Genomic DNA, 22,771 nt, shown 5'->3' with positions numbered 1-22,771 from the left:
AGCTAGAAGGTGTAGGGAAAGGTGATTTTCTTGCAGGACAGGCCTGGCTGGGCAACTCAGTTTGCCCTCAGGAGTCCCCTCTCAGCCTAGAAAATGTTTTGCTTTTCTTTGTTGTTGTTTTTTACCCTTTGCTTAACCGCTTAAATCAAAGGAAACAACACACTCCTGTCACTAGTAGAGGCTCTGTACGGCCATTGATTTGGGGATAAAGGCGACGTGTGTTTTGAGATGGCCCGAGCGCTTCCACGATGCCCCTACGGGGGCCTGGAGAGTAGGCGGGACTTGGCAAACCGGACAATGTGGCTTCCTGACAATCAAGGCATTTGTTTCTCTATTGTCCTGGCCTCATCCCAGCAGATTCCAGGGGCGGTGGGGAGGCTGCTCAGGGCACAAGGTGGCCAGTGTTTAAGAAGGTACCACAGTTCCTGGGTCTGAAATGGCGGGTCAACGGCAACTGGCAAGAGTTCTCCTGGTCTTGCTATAATCACTGGGTTAACACACATGGTTCCTGGCCCACCCTGTAGAGCCTGTCTGGGAATGGGCTGAAGGCTGGCGACTGCAGGGCTCTGGTTACGATGAGAGTTCCCTCTGAGGGGCCTGGCAGGAAGTTTCCATCCATGTCTGAGAGCCCAGAATCTGGCCAGAGGCCCAATGAGGCCTGGCACCCAGGGTATGGGACTGTCCCCAGGACCTCTTTGGGCTCCTTCTAGGATGGTCCCCAAGCCTGGGCCAGAAAGTGGCCTCTGCCAGCATTAGGAGCCAGCCTTGTCCTTGGGGTATAGCCAGGAAGGTGACTGGGATGTGCCCAGAGAAGCCAGGAGGACTGGCTGGTGGGCATGTTGGGGAGGAAAAGCCAAGGGACACCCTCTAGGCACAGCTCGGTGGGGGGTGACTCCCAGGGGCTCCCCTTTCCTATGATGTCACTGGAGGCAAGCCCTGCCCGGCACCCCATGTGATGTCACAGCGTGCTTCCACATTATGTCGTGGGGGTCAGCTTATAAAATCATTCTGTGTGATGTCAGGAGGGGGTGCAGCCAAAGTCTCCACGACATCCCACGAGACGCCTTCAGGGGTGAAGCTTACCACACTCCATGTAATGTCACTAGGGGCCGGCCCGCAAGCTATTTTAGATGATGTCACTGGGCCTTCCAGAATTTTGCATTTCATGGGATGTCACTGCATAGGAGGCCACCATGGCATTCAGGGTGCTATTACTGGGGGCTGGACATGTAGAATTTGGCATTGTGCATGTCACTGGGAGTGTGGTCACTGGGAGTGTGGTCTTCCGGACATTGCATGGGGGGTTGGTGGGGTGGCATATCCATGACATTCTATGTGATCACACTGGGGGTAGGGCCCCCAGACTCTAGCGTTCTGTAATGTCACTAGAGTGCAAGATTTGGGAACTGGCCTCCACATCTGCACCTCCCCTTTGGGAAACATGAAGCCAACCACAAAGCACTGAGCTCCATGTCCCAGCTGACCTCGCTCCCGCAAGCAGGCCCGACAGCCCTGCCAGCCCTCTCTGCACACCTGCCACAGTAGAGTATAACACACTTACGCTAGGATGCTTTTGTGAGGGTACGTTTGGCCGGCCTACTGGCCTGGCAGCATCTCTATGGTGGTGCGGAGTCTTAGCAGCTGCTGAACTCTTCTGGAGCCTGGAAAGTGTGCCATGGGTTTTCAAGGTGCAGATGTTATAGTAGGCTGATTGGTGTAACAAACAACCCCCAGTTCTCTTAGCACAGTGGAAGTTTATTTCTCATTCATGCAACATCCAATTCAGTGCTCCTTAGTCATCTCCCCTCCAAGCAGTGACTCCATGATCCAGGTCCCTTGCAGACAGTGGCTTGGCTGTCCTCCTCTGGGTCCTCTGCATCCAGTCAGCTGACAAGCAGAGAGAGTGCAGGATGGCAAGATGGTTGCTAGGGGCAGGCCTGGAAGTGGTATGCATTGATTTCAGAGCTAATCTCATGGCTGCGCTCAGATACAAAGCACCAGGAAATGTGGTAGCTCTGCGCCAGGAAAAGGAAGCAGGCTTGGTGGTCATAGTGAATGAAAGACAAAATGGCAAGCCTCTACTGGATGACTCCTGGTGATTCTTCCCTGAGGACAGGCCCATCCTCAGGTCACCCTTCTTACGTTCACCTCCCATCTGCTACCCTCTCAGATCACACCGGGCAGCAAGGCCGCCCAGTCCCAGCTCAGCCCGGGTGACCTTGTGGTGGCCATTGACGGCGTCAACACAGATACCATGACCCACCTGGAGGCCCAGAACAAGATCAAGTCTGCCAGCTACAACCTGAGTCTCACGCTGCAGAAGTAGGTGGGAGCTCTCCAGAGCAGGGGGCAGAGGTTGGGTGTGGGCACCAAGGGCCTGGGAGAGGAGCTGTCCAGCATGGACCCAGCCTTGTGCTACCGGACCGCACAGGGAAGTGAGGACAGCCTCTGGACCAGAAGAAGGACAGGCCCAAGTCATCAAGCACCTGCCATGTCTGTGCCTCACTTTACAGATGAGCCTCAGAGAGGGTGGATAACGGTGCTGCTGGTATGTGGGCGGCTGGGCCTGGAAGCCAGGGTCTTCCCTGCTTCCTCTGTGCACAGGCAGCCTCCCTGAGACCTAGCAGAGGCCCGTGGCTGCAAAGTACCCCAGAGCCGTGACTTCTCCATGCTGGTCAGGCCCAGGAGACACCCAGGTCCTCTGCCCTGGCTCCCTGGGTTCCGGATGTTCTCCCCTCTCCAGTCCTTCTCAGGCAGGAGCTCCCGGACCCAACGGCAACTGTCTTCATTTCTGGTTTTTCCAGGTCAAAGCGTCCCATTCTCATCTCCACGGCAGCGCCCCCGATCCAGTCCCCTCTGCCTGTGATCCCCCACCAAAAGGTAGGTGCTGACTGTGGGTGGCAGGCTCCACTCTGGGCCGTGGTTCCCGGAGTACAGCCCCTGGTCTGCCTGCCTGCCCCTCGGCTGGCCTGACTCTGGCAAGGTGGGGGGATCAGCCCGGCCCCAGCCCTGCCCTGCCTCGGCTGATGCCGGGGAGGTGGCGCAGACCCCCTGGGGAGGAGCGTTCAAGCCCCGTAAAATGCTGCATGTAGGGGTGCCCGCCTGGGTGCCTAGCCAACACCCTGGGCCTCGTGGGCGGGCTGACAGGAAATCCACTTACGCAGCGGTGTTTTCAGGAAAGGTCCCATTCTCCCAGCCAAGTAGGGACAAGTGCCCACAAGGCTCTGACCCTCATCCTCCTGAGGGCACTGGGGAGGGGGGTGACCGTGGCCTGAAAGCCGAGGCCCCAGTTTGAGCTGGTCACCCCAGGAGGAGCTCCCAGGCGTGGGGGGCCTGCTGGCCCTCAGGGTTTCTCCTGTGTCACAGGCTCTCTCCCTCCTGTTTCCCTTTCTCCTCCCAGTTGCACGCTCCCATACCACACTCAGAAGTGCTGGTGCAGCCAGCAGGTACCAGGCCCCTTCCCAGCTCCCTCTAAGCAGCTCAACCCTGAGGGACCCGGAGCATGGGAGGCCTACCCCACCGCTCCTACAGGACTACACACTCCCACCACTCTCCACCCCTCCTTGCAGGACCTCATACTGACCCTGCCTGTCCGGTGGACAGAGTGGGTGATGGGCAGGGTGGGGAGAGGGGACAAGAAGAAGATGACGGGGGGTCTGGGGTGAGTGACAGATTGAGGAAATGGGCAGAGGGCTGTTGGGGAGAAGCTGCAGAGGCAGACTGAGGGAAGCAAATGTCAGCTCCCCTCCTTCCTCAGTTTCCCCTCTGCACCTCTACTCTGCCTGTTCACCACCAGCCCAGAAGGCCCCCTCTCACCGGCCATGTGGGACATTGCAGAGTGGGGTCAGCAGAGCAGGAGGCAGGGCTGTGCTCACCAGGTGCCCCCATTCAGGGGAAGGGGGAACAGGTGTAGGATGGAGGGGTCTCCCCACAATTCCCTGAGACCACACCCCCTTTCTTGCAGCCCTGCCGGCAGGCTGGCTTGGCCTAGCTTTCTGTGTGGGGCTTTGCATTTTGTCCAGGTGGATGACAGCTTCAGGGCCAGGAGCTTCACCCCGCGCTTTTTGACAAAACCCTTCTCTTCCAGGTGTCCTTTCTGTCCCCCTACCCTGACCTCGGTGCAGTGGGCTGCAGGCTCCAGGGTGGTGGGCTGCTGGGCGCTCGCACTAACCCCTCTGTTTCAGGTTCACGCAGACGCGCTGGGATGGGCGTGGCCTCTAACTGCTCTCTTCTCTCTCCCCTGCATGGTGCTGCCCCGGGCCAGGACCCTGCTCTGGACACGAACAGCAGCCTGGCAGCACCCAGCCCCAACCCCGAGGCGAGGGCCGTCCCGGGCACCCCAGGCAACCTGGAGCTCGGGCAGACCCTTAGCTCCTCCTTCTCTCAGACCTCCGTCTTCTCCTCACACACGGAGGCCTCTGACGCTGGCCCTCCATGGGGCAGCCCGGGGGCCAAGGTCAACCTGGAGGGGGCCCTCGACTCTCTAAGCCCGAAAGCCCCGCGGGGTTCGAGCCAGCCAAGGCAGTATAACAACCCCGTTGGCCTGTACTCGGCAGAGACCCTGAGGGAGATGGCTCAGCTGTATCAGATGAGCCTCCGAGGGAAGGCCTCAGGTGCTGGACTCCTAGGAGGGTAGGTAATGGGCTCACAGCTCTCCACTGGTGGTCAGGGGCCATCTGGGTCCTCAGTGCTCGTAGAGGCCTGGTCAGGTAGTCAGAGCGAGGAACTGGCCTCATTCTGGCCAGCCCCAAGCCCATGAGGCAGTGCAGGCTAAGAGCAGTGAAATCAATCATCCTATTGACATTTGCCATGAGCCGGGCCCATCATTGCTTTACACAACCTGGGGCGATGTGTCGGATTTTGCAGAGAGGGAAACTGAGGCTCAGAGAAGGTTAAGTCGAGGTCCAGCTGTCCAGCTACTAAGTGGCCAAGCTGGGCCTGAATGCAAGAGACTCTGACTCCTAAAACTTTCACATCAGGTCACCCACCAAGACAGGACAAAGCCTAATAACTCCAGGAGCTCTGGGGCAAAGGGACAGGCTGGTTGCCACACCTTTGGGAGTCCTGAGAGGTGGGAGAGCAAGTTCTCTAGGTCTGACAGTGGTCTGGGAAGGCTGCCTGGAGGAGGGAGCACCTGAGCTGGGTACAGAGAGACTGGGCAATAGGGTGAGGGGAGTGGGTTGGCAGGACTGACCCTGGCTAGGGTGGGGAAGCAAGGGAGCAGGACCCTGAGGAGAAAGGGGCCCTGCAGGAGAACAGCAGGCCACCCCCTGCTCCCCGAGGTCTAGTTCATGGTACTCTTGGAGCACAGGAGTTAAAAGAACTAGAGCCAGAGCCAGGGTGGGCATTGTGGAGGGGCTGAGGGGAGGGAGGCTCCCAGCAGAGCACATATTAGCTTCCAAGTCTTGAAGGTCTGTTATCTCATTGTAACTTCTTCCATAGCCCCATGCAGTTGATATAATCGTCTCTGGGCTGGAGGCGAAGCAGGCTGAGTCAAGGCATATGGCCCAGCGGCTAGGGGTTCAGGGCTCTTCCGTGAGACTGTCCGTATCTCAGGACTATGGGGAGGATTGAAGGAGATAACACGTGCATAGTGCTGAGCTCTGTCCTGGCACACTCACTACGTGCTACCTGCCATCACTGCCTGGACTCACACAACAGGTACGCAGATGAGTCAGCATTGCAGTCCAGGTCGGTGTGATCCAAGCCCACACCCTTCCTTTGACCTAGCCGCACATGGTATCTGTGCTCTGCCCGTTCACTGCTCCCCTGGGGATCCCCAGCTCCCCCAGATCCCATAGCTCTTTCTGGGATCCCGAGTGAAGCTGGGCGCTCTACGGTGTGAGCACTTGGACCCTGGCTTCCCTGGCCCAAGATGGCAAAGCTTTCTACCCCCAGGCTTTTTCCAGCAAGGGGCTTCTGCCAGAAAGCTCGGGGAAAGACAGAGTAGAAATGGACTCTTTCTCCTGCCTTGGGTGGGCTGATAGCTCTTCCTGGTTCTCTTTGGGCCGGCCCCCAGCAGGGAGGTCGTGCTCTGGTGGACCTGGACTTCCATGGGGCCCACCTGCAGAAGACCCCGTGAGGTCTTCCCTCACGGAGGCCTCCGTCGAGGCTGGGGGCTAGTTAACAGTCCACGTGCTTTATCTAACATAACTCTCTCAGCAACTTCGGAGGGGGGCATCATCCCTCATTTTATAGCTGGGAAGTAGAAACCCAGAGAGAGCAAGTAATTTGCCCAAGGTCACACAGTTAACGAGTGGTAGATAGGACTGGCACTCAGGTCAGTCTGACTTCTCCCTGCATGGAGCCAGGGACCTACCTGCCTGTCCCACCCCTGTTTCTCCCGACTCCCGACAAGCCCTCCCATTGGCACAAGGGCTGCTCAGAACCTGACGAGTGTTAGATTATTACTTGACACTCAGAGCAGTAGGGTCCAACAGTTCCTTCAAAGGGAAGACGGGCTAGGGAGGGAATGTGGTGCGTGCTTCATTCAAAGTGAAGGTTGATGCTGCGGTCCCAGCAGGAAGGGCAGAGCCTCTGACCTGGGCTAGCCGAGGGCTGAGGCCGCCGCCTCACAGGAGACAGGGTTGGCAAATGCTACTCCCCGTGTGTGTTCATCACACACTTAACCCGTGCTGAAGGCTTTACACTCAGGATTCTGTTCAGTCTGTGGAGGGCACCACCCTCTCGGTATTATGAAGGAGGGGACTGAGGCTAAGACAGGTGGGTAACTTGTCCAGAGTCACAGCTCTAGGAAGAGGTAGGGTCAGGATTTGAACTCTGTCCTGTCTGGCTGCAGAAGGAAGCTCCTTCCCAGACTCTCTCTCTCTCTGGGGAGCTTCCAGGGGATTCCTTGGCAGCTCCTATGCCCTTGGGAGGAGTGGAGAGGAACAGAGGGGGCGAAAGAACAGCCGGGCCTGCAGCCCCCGATCCTTGTCCTCTCTGGGGCTGGTACTGAAGGGCAGTGTCCCTCAGGCCAGTTGGTGCGAGGGGCCCCCGGGGCGTTTTTACATCTTTGTCTCATTCTCCCCAAGACCTGGCTGCCCCTCTCTGAGCTCTGTCTGTTGCAGGCATCTCAGCCTCTGGGTCCTCAGGCAGAAGCTAAGCAGGGGGCAGGAATCAATGCCAAAGAAGGAGCTGGCTACCTAGGCAGGGAAGGGCATAGGCAGCCCCTGAGGCCAGCACTGCCCTCTACAGGGGGCACTGGGCTGGTCCGGGCAAGAGCTGATCCTGCGGTTGTCAGCACTGGCCAAAAATGGAGAAGGAATTGGAGATCTGTGATGGTCCTTTCCTAACATAGCTCCACTTACAGCTATTTTGAGCCTGGGAGGACAGAGGGAATTTTATCAGCCCTGAGACGGAGTTGGGCCGCCTGGGACTGGTGGGGGTGGGGATGGGGGGTCTCCCTGGTTTTGGTCTGGATCCCCAGGGTCATGGCCAAGGGGTGACCAGGGCCAGGCCAGCTGAGGCCCAGGCTCTCCCAGCCAGAGCCCAGAGTGGTCAGATATGGGAAAGTGGCAGGGTGTGAGGAAAGGGACACCACTTTCCACACTCTTCTCCCCTCAGGTTTCTGACAAGGGTCTGCCACTGCAAGGAATTTGCATTTAAAGAAACATAATGCAGGCAATGCCTCCCTCAAGGAGACGATACTCCAGGAGGCTGGCTCTCAGATAAGAGTGAGGGTGGGGTCCCTCTTGTAGTGTCCAAGCTGGGCTGCCTTGTCCGGCGGTTTTCCTGCAATACTGGACCTGCACTTCTCCCAAGCCTCCTCACTCTTCCATCCTGCCTCACTGCCCATCCACAGGGACTTTAAGGGCAGTTACTGGGAACTGCACAGACCCCTTATTACTGTGCCCCGGGAGGAGTGTCCAGGGCTGCCTGACCCTCCTCTGGGAAAGAGAGCATGCTCCCGGGGCTGTGTGAAACCCCACTGCACACAAACCCCAGCACCACTGCAACTCCTGCTCAGGGAACAGAACTCCTGGAGCTGTCCCCCATTAAACAAGGGTAAGTCCAGAGCTACTATCTGGCCAGGAGGCACCTGGGGCCTTGGCCGCTCCTGGAGCAGCCATCACTAGCCCGGTCTCCATCTCCAGCTTCCTCGCCGGGGTCTACAGACAAGGTGTATGTAGGAGATTCATGTATATGGTAAATGAGCACCTATGAAGATGGACAAAAAAACCTTTCTCCCTGGCAAAGCTTCAGGTACTGTGGACCTACGCTGCAGCTGGCATCTCTGACCCAAACTGAGCGGCTGTGATCGGGACTCTGAGCTCTTCCCCCTCCTCACTCTGCACTCTCCTCACCCAGTGCCAGTCTGGGCTGCCTCTGCCTCCACTATGGCCAGTCTGAGGACCATCTCTAGGTCCCTACGCTCAAACCCTCTGGCAGGACCCTCACTCTGATAGCCCTGTTTTCTTTGCTTTTTCTCTCCCCCACCCCCAGGTGGTAGCCAACTCTCCAGCCAAGTTAGTATCAAAGGAAAGCACGTGTGTGTGCTTGCCTGCATATCCCAGCATGCGACCGCGTGTCTGGGGGACTGGGCAGCGTGCGTCTGTGTCAGCGGCATGTGTACGTGTATGTGCATGCGTGAATGGGGGTGCATTTGTGTCCCTGAGTGAGCCTGCATGTGTGTGGAGCTGCGAGTATGGAGTGGAGGCAGTGGGGAGGGGCGCTGGGGCTCCGGCAGATGCCCCGGACCACTGTGTTCCCAATTAGCTGCTGCAGCTGCTTAGACCGCAGGCTGGCTCCGGTGGGCGGTGGGTGGAGCGCGTGCTGACGCCGGTTCTGGGAGAGCCTGAAGACATTTCTAGCCCGGCCGGACCACTCAGAAGGGCTGTACCTGACCTTGTCTTTGCCTGGGGAGCACGCTTGACTGTTGAAGGGAAAAGCCTCCATGGGTAGAAGCTGGTGGGCCACCCAGCAAGTTGGACATGGGGGCGGGGGCGCCTGAGAACCCACGCCCTGCTCCGAGGAAGAAGCACATGCACTGAAGAGTCTGGCGGAGCAGAGCCCCGGGCCACCCAGGATGAGTCCCTTCGTGGAGGAACCAAGCTCAGAATCCCTGCGGGTGCCCAGTGGGGCTGCTTTTGCCTTTGGACGTTCTGGACTCCGCTTGGGCTGCCGCTGCCTCTCACGCGTGGCCCAGCTCCTGTCTCCTAATCCCAACCGCCACTCCGCACCCCCTTCCGTTTCTGCTTCCCTGCGGGTGTGGTGAGAGAGCTTTCAATGCCTGGCGCCCCCTGCTGACCCTGGGCGGTAGCTCAGGCTGAGCCGGGGCCTCCAGGGATCTGGGAAAGCGGAGACGGGCAAGAAGAACCTTCCGCGAAGGGCTCTGGGGAGGGTGAGAGGATTTTCCCGACCAGACCCAGCCCGCCCACGTCGGTTGGGGAGAGTTGGGTAGCCTTCCTGGGATCAGGCTTAGGGAGGTCTCTCTCCACACCCTACACCACCAGCCCTCACCTTGAGCCGTGTAACACCACCTGTTGCCCCTTCTCTCCTTCCAACCCCCTCCCTCGCTCCCCTGCTCCATGCTCCCCTCCCCCAGCGCCGACTACCAGGAACGCTTCAACCCCAGCGCCCTGAAGGACTCGGCCCTGTCGACCCACAAGCCCATCGAGGTGAAGGGGCTGGGCGGCAAGGCCACCATCATCCACGCGCAGTACAACACGCCCATCAGCATGTACTCCCAGGACGCCATCATGGACGCCATCGCCGGGCAGGCCCAGGCCCAGGGCAGTGACTTCAGTGGGTAAGCGCCTCCCCTCCTCCACTGGCGCTCGATGCCTCCGCCTCGTCATCACCGAGGAGGGCACCGGGCCACTGGGCGCCATCGGAGACTTTGGGCATCGGGACCAGCTGTCCTCCATCGTCTTGATCCTCCCAGGGTACAGCCCTTGCAGGAGAGCCAGCCTTCGCCCGGGCCTCCCAGAACGTGGTGTTCTCTCTTCAGAGTTAATCTCATGGTCAGCTTTAGGAGAAGGGTGGAGAAATGCAGCATGTGCTTTTCACAGCCTCTGCATTTTCCCAGGCTCCATGAGGGGGCTGGTTTAGAAAGAGACTTCTGGAATCCTGTTAACCAGGGTCACATTCTGGATACCTCAGCTTCTCACAACTAAGCCATTCTTTGGGGGGAAGTTGCTGTGTTCTTCCAATGATGAGGGCAATTCAGGTTCATGAGTGGGTTTCTTGTTTGGGAAGGGGCCTCCGGACCAGCCATCCACAGTGCTGTTGACAGTCAGCCCCGCCACAGAGCCGGGGGGCACCCAGCACTCGCCTCCTCCTGTTTGCCCCAGGGAAGCCCAGCCTCAGGGCGGTGGGACTTAGGACATCCTTGGTTCCTGACTTTGCTTGTTAGCAATAGTTGAAGAACTTGAGGGCTGAGTAGGGAAAGAGTTGGCTGAAAATCATTTGTGGATGAAATGGGTAATAGTACAAACATTAATGTGGACCTCTCTCCCTCTTTCAGAATTTCTTTCTGTCTCTGTTTCTCTTAGTCTGTTTCTTCTCTGTATTTCTTTCTTACTGTGTATGTCTCTCTTTCTGTCTCTATCTCTCTGTCTCTTTTTCTGTTTCTGTGTGTCTCTTCCTTCCTTTCACACACACACACACACATACACACACACGCAGAGAGTCCCTTACTGTATTCTACTTGGAAATACTGTTAGTATTGACTTTCAGAACTGATTATCTCTGTGGTAACATCTTATCCCTGAGTCAGGATCTCCAGCAATTGAAGGCAAGAAATCTTAAAATGATGGTTGTCCTTTTTTCCGAAACTAGGAAAAACAGATGTTGTAAGAGGGATAGAGGCATTCAAAAGTCCCGGAGAACTCCTATAGCGTTTGGCCTTTGTAGAGCCCAACCCTTGTGGCCATGACGAGTGTGCAGGTTATAAAGTGCAGGTTCCAGAGGCCAAAGGATGGAACGTGGTGTGGACTTACTGGCGCTCCTGGTTAAAAGGAGCCGGGCCCTCTCAGGCGCGCAGTACTTCCTTCGGGCCACCAGGGGGTGGATGGTTGCTTGCCCTGGAGCCGTGAGTCAAACCCGCCAGGCTCAGGTCTGCAGTTCTTTGCGGAATTCTCTGGGCAGGGTTGACTTACTTAATCCCATCGTTCCAAGCAGAAAATATGACCATGCAAGTTTAAAAACACAACTGTTGCTCATGTGTACCCAGGAAGACAGGGCTGCCCGATTAAGCCAAAGAGTTTAACGGGGATTTCCTGTTAACATTTGTTTGCCACGTGTGTCCTTGGTGTGCTCTTAAAAGTGGTAGCATTGGCCAAAGGGAAGCACAGTGGAAGATAATGGAAGAACTGCTGTTCACTAACTTTATGTTTTCTGCACCTTGGGAAAAAGACTACAAATCATTTGGTTTTATCTCTAGGTCGCCCATGATATATTTTTTTTAACATGATGCACTGTTAATCTAATCTAGGCTTCTCCTTCCTTTCCCCTCCCCTCCCATCCTTTTCCCCTCCCTTGCGTGCCTGGGAAGCAACATTCTTCCTTTTCCTTCTAACTCAGCCCTGCTGGGTTGATGCTGTCGTGGTGCCAGTGGGTAAAAGCTGCCCTTGTCTGCCATGAGGTGTTCCATTTCTGCTGTTAATTTCCATGATTCCTTCCTCACTGACAGTTTTCTTTTTGTCTCTCTCTCTCTTCCTCCTTTATCCACCCCACTCCCCCATAACTCATTTCTGATCCTAACCCTGCTCCCTTGTGTATGCGCCTCCCCCCGCCCTCCCATGATGGACATGCACTCACTGCTGGGTTTTCCTCTGCATGGCAGGGCGTCACCACTGGCGTAAGTAGACCCCACAGTATCTGTTCCGTCGTCCGTCTGTCTGGTTGCGGGATGGTGTGTGGGTTTGGTGGGATGTGCCTGAGGACAGTGGTTCTGTCCACGTTCCTCCTCACACCCACCTCACAGGTAAATGACATGCCCCGCGGCCTCTACAGGCAAGTGCTTGTCTTTTGGGGTTTTCCCCCAAATAATGTCACTATGGACATAGAAATCAGAGTAATGACACCACACTGGCTGGGGGTGTATCCCGTGTTCTCCTTGCTGTGCTTTGCAGGGGCTCCCCCCAGCCTTTCTTGTCTGCACTGGGACAGTGGAGATCTTAATGTCAGAATCCACATGGGGCCATTATTCAGGGAGAGGATGCTAAGGGGGTCTGTTGGAGGCCATCCCCCAAATCCTCATGGAAGATGGATCTGGAGGACCCAGCGCCTGCCAGGACCACCCATAAGAGGCAAAAGATTAGTCAGACTTGGGGGCAGTGTACAGTGGAGTAAATGCCCACCGGTGATCTTGATGTTGCGGGGACCTTGGAGTGTTTTTGTTGGCAAGAAGTTCATGCTGGAGTGGCTCCAGAGAGTGGCCTTGGACCCAGGGTCCCAGAACTGGAGGGCCTGTTCTATGCCCTCTCTGTATATATTCTTCCTGAGCCCCAGATTCTCAAAAGGCACAGCAGTTCCTTCGTCTGGTCCCCAGTGTCTGTTGCAGCAGCACCACAAGTCCCTGGCCTTTGCACAGCATTGTGGGAAGGGAAGCCGACAATGTGACTCCCAAGGGACTCACTCCTGGGGTTCACTTTCTTGAGCCCTTGGAGATGTGGAAGGAGCAGGGAGCACGTCAAGGGCATGTTCCAGGGAAATGGCAACCAGTGCCTTCCATCTGTTTCAGGACCCCTTAAGACTCCTCCCTATGCCAGAAATGACCTCTCCAGCGAGATCCCAGCTTCTCCTCCACTCCCTGGTCTTCCCTATCTGATCCCAACCACAGGCTGACAGACCTGTAGCTTTCCAGGCCAGGGCAGAGCCTTGAGAAAAGTAGGGGTAGCTCCACCCAACGTTGGTCAGTCACCTTCCATCACCTTTCTCCACCTCTGCTCTCATAGCCCACCCTGAGCTGACTTAGGGGACCAATCCTGGGAGGCTCGGCCAATTCTTCTGTCCAGCTCCTTGCAGAGAGGGTAGAAGACAGGGGTACTGGGGAAGTCCCCTCTCCAGCTAGCCAGCCCTCGAGGGAGCAAGGGCAGGTAGAGGCAGTCATAGCAGCAGGCAGGGCGATGCTGGACAGGGGGAGTGTCTGCGCTGGGCCATGTCTCCAGATGTGGAACATCTGGGGTGTGCAAGTCCCCAGTGGGCATAAGTGGCCTTCCTGAGCCCTGTCACTGCAGAGGGTCTGTTGGAAAGGACACTGAGCTGGGAGCTGGGAAGCCTGGGTTCTAACTCAGTGGGGCCCCTACATGATGTCACCTGGAGCTAGTCAGCTAGCCTCTCTGGACCTCAGTTTTGGCATGTGTAAGAGGAGATGGCTGGGCCACCGGTCCACAGGCTGGGGAGACATGCTGTTATTGCTGTGAGCTTCTCCTGAGCCCACCCTGACTGCTGAGAGGGCCGGCTGGGCAGCCTAGATTACCCAGCCCTCCCTGGTTGGGATGAGTGGCCATCTATAAGCTTTTAATGTATCTTGCCCTGAAGTCTGATCTGAGCTGAGAGACCCTGGACTCAAGGGGCTCTGGGGTCCCTTCTGATTCTGATCTAGGATTTGTTCATTCAACTACGTTTTGAGCACCTACCATGTGCCAGACCTTGGGAGTCTAAGGGAAGGTCACCAGGTCCCCCTCAAAAAGCTGTGCTGCCCTGGGGCAGAGGACGAGTGCCCCTCCCTGCAGCTCTACGCCCAGTTCCTCGGGCGAGAAGCTGCGCTGTCTGTGGGTGATGCCAGGCTGTAGGGGCCTGATTGCCTTGTTTCTCCAGCTGCCTCCTCACCGAGCTGCCCTGTCTTTGCAGAGTGGGAGCCCACAGTCCTCCTCCAGGGCAGTCATGACATTGGTGGCTCCCTGTTTGGATCCCAAGCTTTGAGGAGGCCAAGGGACTGACCGTGAGGAAGCCTCTGAGCCCCCCAAATGGCCTGTGCTCACCCAGCCCCAAACTCAGCACCTGCTCAGGGAGGTTGAAATTACTTCCAGAAGACCTCTTCTGCCTCTTGTTTCCTTAAAGGAGATACAGCTCCTGGGGGCGGGTGTCTTCAGGCCTGTGTCTAGAGTTAGCCTGGGGGGTGAGGGGTACTGGCAGGAGGGTCTGAGCCTCCTGACCCTCCGTGAGCGGAATTCACTGTCTCGCTGTGACCACCCTGAGCACTGAGGACCCAGGTCAAGCCCTTAGTGCAGGCTTGACCTACAATAAGGGCGTGGTGGATCTAGACAAGTAGGGGTTACCCACATGCATGGGGGGGTGCGCCAGGGGGAGGCGCAGAGGTCGGGGGCAGGGTTCCAACCCTGCCCTTGCCCATGGCCTCTCTCTGCATTTCAGGAGTCTTCCTGTCAAAGACCTCACCGTAGACAGCACCTCTCCCGTGTATCAGGCTGTGATTAAGAACCAGAACAAGCCGGAAGACGAGGCTGACGACTGGGCCCGCCGCTCCTCCAGCCTGCAGTCTCGCTCCTTCCGCATCCTGGCCCAGATGACGGGGACAGAATATAGTAAGGGAGGGCTGTGGGGTGGCAGGAAGGGGCGACGATGAAGGGCCAGCGAGGGTCGTGGGCCCTACTCCACAGTCCCACGGAAGCCGGGGAGTCGAGCCCCCCACCCTTGAAGATGAGCTGGCCTCGGTAGATAGTTAGCAGCCTGCTGCGCCCCTGCTGGGTCCCTGGGGCAGGCACAGTGACATCAGCCTGCTGCTCGGCTCCTGGACTCCAGCGGTGGGCAGCGGACTGGCTGTGGTGCTTTCCGGATTGGGATGAGAGGACTTTGCAGGCCACACCTCTGGCTACTCCCTCCCACCTGCGCCTCTTCCTCTCGTGCCCCCTTTCTCCCCCTGCCCTGTGCCCAGAGGTCACAGGTAGGGAGCAATAACTGTCCCATCATGGGTGGGGACTCCGTGCCCACCGAGCTCTAGTAGCTTTTCTTTCTGATGTTGCCTGTGATTCCTCCTGACCTGCAACTTCTACCCACAGTGCAAGACCCTGATGAAGAAGCTTTGCGAAGGTCAAGGTAAGTGCCTGGACTCAGGCTCTGTGGCCTTGCCCGTTCTAATCCCCTCCCTCCCAGGGCAGCCCCTAGGTCAAACGACTCATGGAAGGAACGTCTCAAGTTAATGCACTTGGAAATTCCCGACCCCTGAAGGGCTCCGGCAGATGCTGGCTTGGGGCGTGCATCCCGGGTCAGTGAGGTGGGTGCCTGGAGCTGAGTCTCTATCCCCTGGGCCCGGGCTGCACGAACGAGGACTCTGGGCTCTCCCGGCTCTGTCCCTGGGCAGCGGGCAGGGCTGCTTTGGCCTTTGCTGGGCTGTTGAGAATGAGGGCATCTCTCCCTGTGAGGCACCGGGCAGGCTGCCTGGCCTGCCCACTCATCTCAGGGCCTGTCCCCTGTGAGTCTGAAGGGTAGGCACTGGGAAGCAGGCACGCAGAGGGCCGTGCTGGGCGGGGGTGACTGACCCTTGGACTCAACTCTCCAGACCCATGTTGAGGTATCAGTTCCACAAATTGCTCAAAGCACCACAGCTGCTGCAAGGAAGCAAAGCCCTGGGTATGAGGAGTGGCTTGTGCAGGGCTAGGTGTCTCTGAGTATGGTCTCCCCGATGGTGGCAGGCCTGAGGCCCCAGCCACTGGCCTGACACCTTTGGCCTGTCAGGTGCTCATGGCCCTGTGCATGATGGGAGCACACTGCCCTGGAACCCATTGGAACCCGCTAGGGCCTTCCATGGGGAGGCATGAGGCCCGGTGTGATTGTGCTTACACTTCTGGAAGCAAATGTGTCATCTGCATGTCCTTCCTGGGAGAGTCTGCCTTGGGCCAGCACATCCTGTGGTGGCCTCAGTGTGAGGGGCTGGGGCCCAGAGGTGCCTTTCCACCCTGGGCCAAGCTTTCTGTTCTTGCTAACCAGTGTGTAGTGGCCACAGGACTGTGTGGAGAGTGGGACTCTGGGGTCAGCTTGAGTTGATGTGGAGTTTCTTTTCGAACCCCTATTTCTGCCAGCTGAAGTTGCTCCCACTCTTTGGCTGGGGCATCCGGTCCTGAAGTGTGGTTCTCCCTGGCCTGCTAATAGTGGCATGCGGTTCCAGTGGTGGTTCTTAACCTGTCGGTGCCTGCAGTGTGTCTGTAAAAAGCCTGAAATGCGATGGTGTTTGATTTAGTGCAAATGGTAGTACGGAGCTATTGGAGGCGTGACTAAGCTGTCGGCTCTCCCCATCCTGTGCTCCTCTGCTCCTGCGCCGTTTCTGTGTTTGTCTCACCTCCTCTTCGGAGCCACTCACAGAGGTGCTCCAGTGGGCAATGTAGTCTTTACTGAAGATTTGATGGAGGGCTTTACAGTACATACCCCACAGCAAACCGCTTAGAAATCTCCAGGTCCCTTCCATCAGGAAACCAGCAGGGACCTGCACTCTTTTTCCAGCCGCCGTCACCCCCTCTCAGTCCTTCTGGTTACTTTATGTTTCTCCCACCCGTCAATCTAAGGTCGCATCTCAGTAACCGGACACTGTTTAGAAGGTGGAAGGGTACTGGTGGAGGTAACTTACAAGGAACCTTTGTCTTTCGTATTTTCCCTGGAATATTTGCAGGCTCTGTGAAGTTATTGAGTGAGAACACAAAAGGCAGTATCAAGGGTGGTCTGCAGGCCTTGGCGTTGGCCTTCCCCTTCCCTCCTTTCAGAAGCATCTCTTGGGGCTTGTTCGGCCTGGTCCTGTAGGCCCTTTCCCCCTGGGGCCTAACTGCCCACTAGCTCCATTCAGATCCCAGCAGAAGGCAGGGGCTCTTGAGAACTCTGCTGCAGGTCTTGGAGTCTCTCCCTCAGCCCCTGCAGGGTTTTGCTGGAGGGAGAGCTGGAAAGGGGGTGCCAAGAAGAAACTCTAGCCTGCTCCCCCCCTCTGTTCAGGCCCCCATCCTGAGAAAGCAGCCCCCACCCCCTGCCCCCCCAAGGCCCTGTGCCACTGTCAGCCCCTCCCTCTGGGGTCTCTGGCCCTGCAGTGTAGGCTCTGAGGCAACCAGCAAGCCTTCTGCCCAGGACTGGAGGGGCCTAAGCCTGCTGCCCTCCTCCTTTTTTCTGACTTTAATTTCTGGAAGGCTGTCTTCAGGGCCTCCCCTAAAATGCCCATTCTTTCCACGGCCACAGGATGAAGGTAGGTGTTTTTATTTCCCTGAATCCCAAGCAGCCTGTGGCCCAGAAGTGAGAGGTGGGGGGTCCAGTGGGTCCAGTGGTTCAGTTCTGTTTGTGATTAATGCCCGAAGTAGTAACTGACCACTGGTCACGGGTGGGGTCACAGACTCATCCGAGTGGCCATCTGAGCAGAAGGGAACACACTTACCCCCGCCCTGGGTCCAGGCTAGTTAGGGATCTTGCTCCCTGGGGATCTGAGCCCCACTGATATCTGTTCCCCCTCCAAGTTGGAATCTGCACCCCCAGATCCATCTTGTTGGCTGAGGACAGACACGGCCTCTGCCTATCCCCCTCCCAGTTTAGCCTGACTCGCCGTGGGGAATCTGAGGGTCTCTCACGAAGGCTGCACCTCCCCAGAGAAGCTTCACTGCACCCCGCTTCCAGGTAGCTCACTCCGGCACAGCCTGAGTTTGCCAAACCCAGTGCCCAGCAACCTGGGCACTGTGGCAGCCTATACAGGCTTATACATCTGCTGGGGTGCTTTTTCCTCCCTGTTGCTGTGTCCTGGAAAAGCTGGCAGGGATGCCAGGTGTTCTGTACCAGGAAGGGCACTGGTGGCCTCAAGGGCAGTAGTAATCTGCAAGTTAGAGGACCCTGCAAACTTGCCCCTCATCTGTCACTGCTCCACCTCCGAGGCCTGCCCCCGCAGAGTCCCAGAGCAGCTCAGAGCCCTGCCCTGACCTCCCCTCCTCTCATCTCTGGCCCTGGCTCCCGGCACTGTGACGCTGTCTCTGTATCTGGTAGCAAGTAGCTTCCCTCCGAGGCTCTAGTGCCCACCTGCTGGCCTAATCTCCAGGGACTCTATCTTTACAAGGGAGGCAGGGGAGGCCCTGAACAGTCCAGGCATCAGCTGCAGACTTGGCTCACCTCCCAGGAAAGACCCAGCACCTCAGCAAACTGTCCAGGTGGGCTTAAACACCAGCCTACTGCCAGGTTCAACATGGGTACAAGCTGGCTCCCAGCCTTCATCTGAAGTAGCAGAGCCCCATCCAAAGCTGAGCCTCCAATCTCAGAGAGGTCACCACGGCTTCTGTCTGACTTCCGGAAGGCATTCCAGGGCCCAGATGGCTCAGAAGGTTGGGTCCACGTTGGGCAGCCCTGACAGGGGTGGGAATGCAGGCAAGCCTAGCTTCATCCTAGGCAGGGCTTGAATCTGCAAGGCATCTGGATCCCACTGCTTGGGCGTCACCATCCTGGAGGGCCCCCGTGTGTAACTCAGGCATCTCCTGGCCCCCACCTTGTGGTGCCGCTGTCTACACGTTCAGTCTCTGTGTCTACATAAATGCTCCCCTCAGTAAAGAACTCCGCATCTCTTCCTGGTCCCCAAGCATTAAGGAAAATGTTGATTTTAGTGACCAGTTCCCAGAGGAGTTGAAGGTGAGGGTTGCGTTGTACAACAGTGCATCCGCAAACAATGTAAACACCCTCTGAAGTCCCTTCTCCGACGTGCCACCGTCCAAGGTTCTGTTTCCTCTCCACCCCACCCCCACTTCTAACAGAGCACCAGGACTCACTGGTTTCCCCCTCCTCCCCCTGCAGCCTCCCTGGGCATGTCGGTGTCCTCCTTCTTCGCCGTGCACGCTCAGCTCTGTCCCGGCTCACGGGCAGACTCTCCTGGTGCTGGCGCAGCTCAGGGCTGGTAGCGAGAGTTTCGTGGATTTTCAGTCTTTGGTGTTCTGCCAGCCTAGCAAGTTCAAAATTCACAACTGGAGAGACCAGGACACCCCCGGGTGTCACCTGAGCAGCCCTCCTTTTTGTCCTGGGACCTCCCTCCCTTTCTCTTTCACCCGCTCTCCAATCTCTTCCCATCTCTTCTCGTCCTCCCTCTTCTTGCTTCTCTCTTTGGCTAGCTGTGAATTTCCCAACCGCTCCAAGCAGAGCAGACTCACTACCCTCGCCGATTCTCCAGGACTGTTCCTGACCCTGTCACTGAGCATTGATGAAAAAGTCTTGGGCCTGGCTGGGCAAACTGGCCGCGTCTGTGTCCTGGGTGGTCTCTATGGGCTGGTCCATTGTTGCCGCCTGTGGTGCTGTCTGCAGGGGTATGTGGGCTCCGCCGCAGGGCCTGGGCTTCTGCTGTCATTGCCCCTTCTCCCCAACCTAGGAGAGGCAGTAGCAGGGGATGCCTGGCACTTAGATCGTGGTTCTGCCTCTGAGTTTCCATGTGGCTTTCGGCTATCCATGTGATGTGTTTGGGCCTTGGCTGCTTCTTGGTATTAGGCAAGTTTGGACCAGTGGTTTTCAAATATGTTAGCAGGGGGCCCCTCTTGTCAAACAGGCTCTTACACAGAGACCCATATGCAGGACTTAAGGTATAGGGGAGAGTCTGTCAGGTAATAGAGATGTGGGAAGGTGGCCAGGTGTACACGTGGGGACACAGGACTGTTACCATACGGAAACGTAAGACCAGCATTGCCCCATCCTCTGACTTTTAAAGACCTAAAGCCGATCTTCCTGATCTTTACATGCTGGCGATTCATTGGTTAAACTATTCATCTTGAGACAACTGCAGATTGGCATGTAGTTATAAGAAATAATACAGAGAGATCCTGTGTAGCCTTTACCCCCACTGGTAGCATCTTGGCAAAACGATAGTACGATATATCCCTACCAGGGTGTTGACACTGATACAGTCGAATGCAGAATACTTCCATCACCTCGGGATCCCCCCATGTTGCCCTGGGCCACACCCACCTCCCTACTGTGCACGCCCTGTCCTTAACCCACAGCAGCCACTAACCCGTTATCCGTTCTCTGTTTCTATAATTTTGTCATTTCAAGGATGTTATGCAAATGGAATCATACAGCCTGAGACTTTATGGGATGGGCTTTTTCAGTCCGCCTAATTCTCTGGGGGTTCATCCAAGTTTTGGAGTGTACCAATGGTTCATTCATGTCTTTTTATTGCCAAGTAGTATTCCATCATCTGGATATAGCAATTAATTTTTAAAATGAGTTTTCAAAACTGTCCAGGTTAAACACACTGCGTTTGTGGCTAGATGTGGCCCCTGGGCCACCAGTTTGCACCTCTGTTCTGGGGGATGTTAGAGGCCCCTCTGGCCTGGAGGATCTAGGGTTCTGGCATCTGCGGCCCAGGCCTTTCCCAGGCACACTGTCTCCTCCATTTCTCCATTTCTGGCCGTTCCTTACCTGCTTTGTCCTATGCCCTCAGCTGAGCAGGCTGTGGGCTGAGCCCCAGAGGCCCTGCTGGTGGGAAGTCCTGGCCCTCAGTATGTGTGCCAGCGGCCTTGTGAGTATGCGTTCGCACGTGTGTGTCTGGCTATGCTCAGCCCTAGGTGGGCGGGGCAGTCAGTGGTGTTTGAAGGCTTCTCTCTGGGGACAGAAAAGAGTTGGGAGAGACTGGGGCAGCACAGGGAGATGGCAGGTCTGCTCACCAAGCCTCATCACGGGGACAGGCGTTCTTCCTTCTTGATGCCCAGCTAGGGGACAGAGACCATGCAAGGCTCACCTGCCTATGGGGTTCAGTCCCGAGAGCCCACAGCCAAAGCAGCCCTGCCCAGCTCTAACCACATGGGCCAGGGAGAACCCAGAGACCCCCCCATTTGCCCAGCCTGCCCTCAGACTCTTCAGCCAGGCCCCTTCTGCACGGCTCACTCAAGTCGGGAACATCTGTCCCTCCGTCCTGGTCCTTGCGACTCTGCCTGACCCCCTGGAAAGTACCCCCCGGGTGGCAAAGCCTCTCCAAGCTGAATCCCTTCCTCCCTCCCATGCCCTCTGCCCCGGCTCTCAGACAGGGTGATGGCGGACACACCCCCTAACCCCTTTCTTTCTTCCTTTCTCTCTCTCTGTCTCTGTCTCTCTGTTTCTCTCTTTGTGCCACAGGGAAAGGTTTGAAACGGAACGTAACAGCCCACGTTTTGCCAAATTGCGCAACTGGCACCATGGCCTTTCAGCCCAAATCCTTAATGTTAAAAGCTAAAAGGCTGTCTGGAGCCCCTCACCCCTCTCAGGCCGGACCCCCTCCCTCCTTCCCCCCACACAGATCTGGCATGTGAGCCCCACGGCGATGCTTGAGAATGTATAGCTGTGCTGGGGGGCACCTTCGCTAGTCACCTGCAGCAGTTGTGCTCTCTGCCCGCCCTAGAGCTGATGGCCGAGGCCCAGCCCCACGCAGCACTGCACCCACTCTACTCCCACCCTTCAGTGCAACCCTCACCACCCCCCAGATAGCCCAAGCCTCTGCTCCCCTGTACAGGACCTTCCTGTAGATCAGAGAGAACGTGATGGGGTTTGCTGGCAGAACACCCCAGAACCAAGGGAAACAGAATGTGTCACTGGTCCATTTCCCACCAACCTCAGCTCCTGGGAGGGGCAGCCTGGCCTAGTGCCATCCTGGAACAAGCTGCCCATAGATCAGGGTCCTGAGAAGAGGCCAATTCCCCGGCCCCCCTCACTCCTTTGTGCCCTCTGGAGCCCAGGCAGCCCAGGGCAGGGCTCCCTATAGAGGAAGAGGAGGCCCCAGGGTGGATGAGGTAGAGGCCCTTCCTGGTCATGGTGAGATTGGAGCAAGTGTTCTCCTCTCTGTGCTGTGTGTGCTGCTCCCTAGTTCTCTCTCCTGTACATATAAGCATGCTCATTCTGAAATAAAGAGGATTTGAAATGAACCAAACCAGCCCCAGTCCTGCTGTGCCTGTGTGCATGTCACCAAAGGGGGCAGGTCTGAGACGGGGAGAGGATAGGTACCTACAGAAGAGGTGCAGGGGCAGTGCCCGCCGGGGCTGGGACCTGGTGAGCTCTGCCCACCACTGTTTTCCTGCCCCTAGGGCCCTGCCCAGGGCTGCAGGGCGCAGACAGAGAGGACGGCAGGTGAGAATCTGTGCTGCGGGCTGGTGGGCAGCCTTAGCCTCCTTCGGGGTAGCGTGTGCGTGGACAGAGGAGCGGGATCTGAGTGCCCGCGCCTCTCCTCCCATACCCAGCCACAGCCAGCAGGCCGAGCCATCCCTCCCTCCCATCAGAAAGCGTGCCACAGCCCCTGGCCCAGGAAGGCACTGCTCACGCTCAGCCCTGGTCCAGGAGGGAGACACACCTGAACTAAGGAGCGGCTCACAGGGGAAATGCTGGGGCCCCCCGTGGGCTGGGCCCCGGCTCAGGGGAGAGGAGCTGGGAGGTATGCCTGGTGGAGACTTGCTCAGGTGGCAGGAAGGAGGGGAAGGCCCTTGCTCCTGGCCTCCACACACCTATGGCCTTGTCCTGGTCCTGAGCGTTTGGGAAGGGCCGGGCTGGCAGGCTTATGTCCTCCCCACCCACCCGTCTGCCCATCAGCCTCACCCCTGACTGGGGGAACCACAAGCTGAGAACATGAGATCGTGGGCACTTGGCAAATAATGACAGGTGCTGAGGCCCATCCCTCAAGGCTCCCTCACCACCCCCGGGGCTAGACTGGGCCACAGCCTCGTGCCCACCCCCGCTGCCTGGGCACAGGCTCTCTTTCTCACCCTGGGGACCTTGGCAATCCGGTCTAGAAGAGCTGGCCAGGGAGACTGTTCTGTCCTGCCTACCACCTTGAGATGCTCCCCAAAGCCCCCCACCAACCTGTTCCACCTTGGCCTCCCGTCTCTTCCTGCCTCTAGCAGTCTGACTCCAG

The 22,771-nt window shown here is 57.4% G+C and overlaps 1 protein-coding gene across 5 annotated transcripts in view; it reads left to right on the top strand.

Annotated features, from left to right (window-relative positions):
• The window catches only part of LDB3 (LIM domain binding 3), a 58,149-nt gene that overhangs the window by 7,533 nt on the left and 27,845 nt on the right, over nucleotides 1-22,771 (top strand). For 2 of the 5 annotated variants that reach the window (XM_073793381.1, XM_073793382.1), the window contains exons 3-9: nucleotides 2,171-2,322; nucleotides 2,805-2,880; nucleotides 8,446-8,468; nucleotides 9,548-9,751; nucleotides 11,789-11,803; nucleotides 14,323-14,492; nucleotides 14,967-15,003. In XM_073793381.1, coding sequence (XP_073649482.1) covers nucleotides 2,171-2,322; nucleotides 2,805-2,880; nucleotides 8,446-8,468; nucleotides 9,548-9,751; nucleotides 11,789-11,803; nucleotides 14,323-14,492; nucleotides 14,967-15,003 — 677 coding nt within the window. Of the gene's footprint in view, nucleotides 1-2,170; nucleotides 2,323-2,804; nucleotides 2,881-8,445; nucleotides 8,469-9,547; nucleotides 9,752-11,788; nucleotides 11,804-14,322; nucleotides 14,493-14,966; nucleotides 15,004-21,009; nucleotides 21,815-22,771 lie in introns of those variants that run through there. The other 3 variants (XM_019925746.3, XM_033842044.2, XM_033842047.2) reach the window with 2 other exon arrangements.

This window comes from Tursiops truncatus, chromosome 16 (genome assembly GCF_011762595.2).
Source record: "Tursiops truncatus isolate mTurTru1 chromosome 16, mTurTru1.mat.Y, whole genome shotgun sequence".
Taxonomy (NCBI): Eukaryota; Metazoa; Chordata; class Mammalia; order Artiodactyla; family Delphinidae; genus Tursiops; species Tursiops truncatus.
This window is presented reverse-complemented; position numbering and strand designations above follow the sequence as displayed.